The 4771-nt window shown below is 44.5% G+C and overlaps 1 protein-coding gene across 1 annotated transcript; it reads left to right on the plus strand.

Annotated features, from left to right (window-relative positions):
• Positions 1-2607: 2607 nt before the first annotated feature.
• On the plus strand, positions 2608-4566 carry LOC123125395 (uncharacterized). The gene is made up of 2 exons (XM_044545896.1): positions 2608-3124; positions 4183-4566. Exons 1-2 carry the CDS (start codon positions 2702-2704, stop codon positions 4243-4245), a joined length of 486 nt encoding a protein of 161 aa, XP_044401831.1. The 5' UTR covers positions 2608-2701; the 3' UTR covers positions 4246-4566.
• Positions 4567-4771: the final 205 nt, after the last annotated feature.

The raw sequence follows: 4771 nt of genomic DNA on the forward strand, positions 1-4771 counted from the left end.
CTCCCTATAATTCATGGTTTGTGCGAGCCCCAAAACAAATTTCATCATCTCAGGCATTGCCTCTAAACTGTAGGGGCTATCTGTGTATGGATTCCCGATCACCATCCAACATGCATAGAATGCACGCTGCTTCACTTCTACCTTCCCCACAACCATATCGTTGAGTTTGTCATCCCTAAGGTCCAAGTGCTTTAACATATCCGCCATATTTGCATCCTCTTCCGCACCAACCGCCTGAGAAGAACTAGACGCCTATGCAATTTACTACGGATCTGCTTCCGCACCAAAAAAAACAAGATAACCACACGGTCCATGCCCCGCCTAGTGATGTCGGCCGAGAGTATGGTACAAGTAAACAAGAAACTCATGATAGGATCGAGATCGCCTGCGGAGTGTTATAAACCCTAATGCAGAGGGTAGGAAATCGTATATGGCAACTCTGCTAGAGTTACTCTTATATGTTGCTGGTATCCACGTGTTTTTGGTCCACAAACTATGGCGGCCCATCTTGTTCAGTTCCCTATCGCTCAATACATAGGCCATAGTCTCTCTCAGATTCCTCTCCTTACAAAGCCGGAAAACTATCGTGCATGAGATGTCCCATGCCTACGTCTGTCGTTCGTTCTGGCTTTGAGATTCTCCGCGCAGAGCTGTATGGAATAGACCACCCATCCTGCCAGATACACCAAAAAAGAGTGTGTTAGATGTGCCACCTTTATGCTAGAGAGAGAGTGTGAGAGAGATTGGATATATGCACACATGATTCTCTCTCTCCACCCATAAAAAAGATCATACTTTATTTTTCTTGTGAGGTGTTATTATTGGTAGCTTAAGAAAGAAAGATTCATTTCCAAATCTTTTTACATATTTAATTCCTAATTAGGTCGAGATCTATACGATAAATTTGAATATATTGTAAATGTGTATAAAAGTCTTGAAACATGTTTCGCTTCTTAGAAACTGAAAGAGTGGAATATACTCAAAATATTGATTTCACTTCTTGGAAACTGAAAGAGTGGAATATACTCAAAATATTGGTTTCACTCATTTGAAAACACTGATTCACTCATTTCATCAGACTTATTTCACTCATTCCAAATAAATTGTTCTAATCATTCTAAAAATAATGATTTTACTCGTTTAAAACAAAGTATTTCACTCATTTGCAACAACAGATTTCAATAATTTCACTTATTCCAGAACACTCATTTCACTCAACTCAAAAAAATAATTTAACTTACTTAAAAGGGTGAATTCACTACTTTCACACAATTCAAAAGAGAGTTTTTACTCATTTCAAATAACCGATTACAGTGAATTCGAAAAACTGATTTCTCTCATTTCAAAACAATTTCACTCATTTCTGAATTCAAAAGAGAGTTTTTACTCATTTCAAATAACCGATTACAGTGAATACGAAAAACTGATTTCTCTCATTTCAAAACAATTTCACTCATTTCTGAAAACATATTTCACTCATTCCAAAAACTGATTGCACCTATTTCAAAAACACATTTCACTCATTTCAAGGTAACTTTAACTTTGCAACAAGGGCAAGGTTGCGCTTGGCCCACTGCAACAAGTGCGTTGTTCCAAATCACTCCCAAACCATTTTTTTCTTCTGAAACACGACCTTTGTTGCAGAAACAAAATCTCATAATGCATTGTTTGCCTTATGAATCAAAGGCAATGTTACAACACGATCCTTGTTGCAATTGCAAACATGATGCAAAGTTTTTTCCTTTGCAAGGTTGCAATAGGGCCTTTTTTGAACAAGGGCCTCGTTGCAATGGCAATAGGCCCTTTGTTGCAAGAAAACATCTCCGTTGCGGCCGTGTTCGCCGCCAGGCTCGTCTTCTCCGACGATGACACTGCCCTCCACCACTTCGGCTACGTCGACTCCGTCTACTCCGCCACCTCGCTGCGGTTAGATCTGGCGAGCCGCCGCTGCCAGGACGCCTCCTCCACCCTTCTTGGCTCGCGGCCTCCTCTAGCCTGCTCGCCCGCGACCGCCAGCCCCCGCAACGTCTGCTCCGCCACCTTGCCACGGCCAGATCCGGCGAGCCTCCGCCGCCAGGCATCCTTCTCCACCCACCTCTGTCAACGGAGCCAAGCGGCGGCATCCTGGCAGCCGACCGACCTGCCTCCGCCTACCGTCGGAGAACGCGCGGAGATGAAGCGGGGCATCGCGGCCCCTCCAACCCTGTGACTGCACGCTCCCCGTCGTCGCCCATAGCATCTCGGCGGCCGACCTCGCCTGCCCCTCCCTTTTGTTGGAGCATGCCGTGTATCTCGTCACTGGGTATCGTGACCAGGGATTCTTCAAGGTCGGTCAGCAACAGGGCCGCAATTGCGTAACGTTTCTGAAACGGGAGTTGCAAAAGAAAGAGAACCGGGTGGCTCCCGGCCGTCTGATCAAGAACATATCCTACCGCGACAGATGCAGCCAACACGCTCTCGGAGAAATCTGCCGGGTGAACATAAGTGTTTCCCAATACAAAATAGCAAAAGAAATATTAAACGCAATACATGGTTGCATGGTCACGGATCCCCAAAAACAAGACTAAGGGCTGCTACATTCACGGTGCGGGAGAATCCCTTTTCCCTCTCTGGTTCCTAAAGAAAAGGAAAATAGAAGAATCACCGAAGACCTAGAGGACATCCCCCTCCTCCTTCCAGTGAAATTCTCCCCTCCCCTCCGATGGCCGGCAGCCCTCGCCCGGTGAGAGACCTCTACGACGTGGAGGATCTGCTACTTCTGCGGCCCTCCAAGAGGTCCAGGGGGAAGGTGGAGATCCCTCGCTGCCGTCTCGAGGAGGAGGCGGCCATCAACGCCGCCATCAAACTCAAGTCCATGGTCGACTCGGGAGATGTCAGTCTGGTCAATCCGGATGTACTGGCATCCAAGCTACGGGCCAAGGACGCCATCGAAGAAGCGATCAAGGAGATGGTTGAGAAACAGATGGAGTGGTCGTCGCGAGAGACCCAGGAGGTGGATGCGTGCATCGCCATCCTCAAGAACCGGCTCCAGACCCCCGACGCCGACATCCCCCTTCCAGGCCCGTCGATGGCGCCCCAGGGCAAGAGGAAAGTGATCGATCACTGCATTTACCCCGAAAGCAAGGTTCGTACGATGAAATCAATTGGCTATTTATCGATTTCATCTGTTGTTCGTATGAAAAAAAATTACCATTGTCCAGTTATGTGTATAATAGTGTCGGTGCTCTTCTTAATCTATCAAATAAGAGGCTTGTCTGCAAAGGATTTTCACAATAGTATTCTCTTTTTCTGAATATCAAACCGTAGGGAAAACCTTGACGTGTAAACATCGATCCAGCTAATTTAGAGGCTTATAATTAAGGAACGCTGATGATCACGATCACGCTCTGCAAAGTAGAGATGTCCATAAGTCATCTTACCCGTTCCTTTTCTTCTTGGTCCATCAACATATATAATGCTATTCTAGGAAGTGAGTCTGGCTCACTTGGTTGAGGGAGATGATGTATAACATTGTATTTAAGTCTGTCTTCATTTTAACGTATTTATTTATATCTTTATTAGCTTCTAGCTAGAATGAACGGCGCGCAAATTTATTTGGTAATTGTTTCGTGTGCAAGTTTTTTTTTTCCTCCAAAAAAAAGTCATACAATTCAGTTTGCAGAATAGAACAATTTTTTAGCCATACCGGTTTGATTTGTCTTGAGTTCTTCTCTTCTAGTGATCTGGTACTTAGCGCTTACATTGTCGACACAACTTGACTTGTTTATTATAGTACTCCAACAACCTAGCAGGCTAGCACTATCGCGATGCGAGTGTTTCTTCCACTGTTCTTGATTATTTTATCTCTTCGTCCTGGCATGGTACTCCAATCATGGTCCTGTGTCTGAAACTCTGAATAAATATAAGAATGGCTAAGTGACAGCACAATTACCGCAGCACAAATTGTTTGATGGCATAATACCCACTGAAAATGTCATTTGGTTTCTTTGATTATATTTCATCTACCCCAAATCTAATGTCTTCGGTTCCCTGTTTCCTACTGTTTTTAATATCCTGCTCTTCCTTTCGAGTTATTGGTATGATGCTCATTTATTGATTATATTTTTGCCAAAAACAAAATGCAGTTTGGTCCCTATCCTCTATACGATCTTAGTGCTGGTGTTAATGAAGTTGAGTTTACAGCAGCACAGGAGGAAGAAGCGAGAGCCTCTGCGGTGCAGTCTCAACGGGCACTCTGGACTATGAACCTCAAGGCGCACGAGGCTAAGAAGACGGTGCTGGAAGAGTATGCACCCAAGGTGAAGAAAGCGTTCCAGGAGCTGCTCGCTGATACACTGCGGGAGCCTTCCTTCATTGGCGCTGGGGATGGGTATGCAGACTACGGGTTCCTCAGCCATACTGGCCAGCTTCGCTGACAAATTAATTATAGTGCTGTTCCCTAGATGACATGGAGTAAAATTACTGAGTTTCTAGCTAGTATTGCTCGAAGGTAGGGAGACTGTAGTACCATTTTGGCAGTCAAACTATCTATCTTGAGCCAGGAAGGTTGGGGTTTTACCATTAGTAGAATGGCTGTAGTAAACCAAGTTACTTGATGATTTTTTATGTTGCTTGAACCTTGCTCTCTTGTTTGATTGCTATTTTGCTTGTTTCTACATGGTGACAACCAGGAAGAGAATCAACCATCAGCAAAAAGATGACGTGTGCCAGTACTTGATGGATGCCTTGGGTTTTCTCTAATAAAAAAATATTGATGAACAATTACTAATGC

This window comes from Triticum aestivum, chromosome 5D, assembly GCF_018294505.1.
Source record: "Triticum aestivum cultivar Chinese Spring chromosome 5D, IWGSC CS RefSeq v2.1, whole genome shotgun sequence".
Lineage (NCBI taxonomy): Eukaryota > Viridiplantae > Streptophyta > Magnoliopsida > Poales > Poaceae > Triticum > Triticum aestivum.

Bases quoted from the DNA above. Each gene is read 5' to 3' on its own strand.
- LOC123125395 (XM_044545896.1), top strand. From the start codon at position 2,702: ATGGCCGGCAGCCCTCGCCCGGTGAGAGACCTCTACGACGTGGAGGAT. The intron at 3,125-4,182 runs GTTCGTACGATG...TTGAGTTTACAG, and splicing joins GCATTTACCCCGAAAGCAAG to CAGCACAGGAGGAAGAAGCG.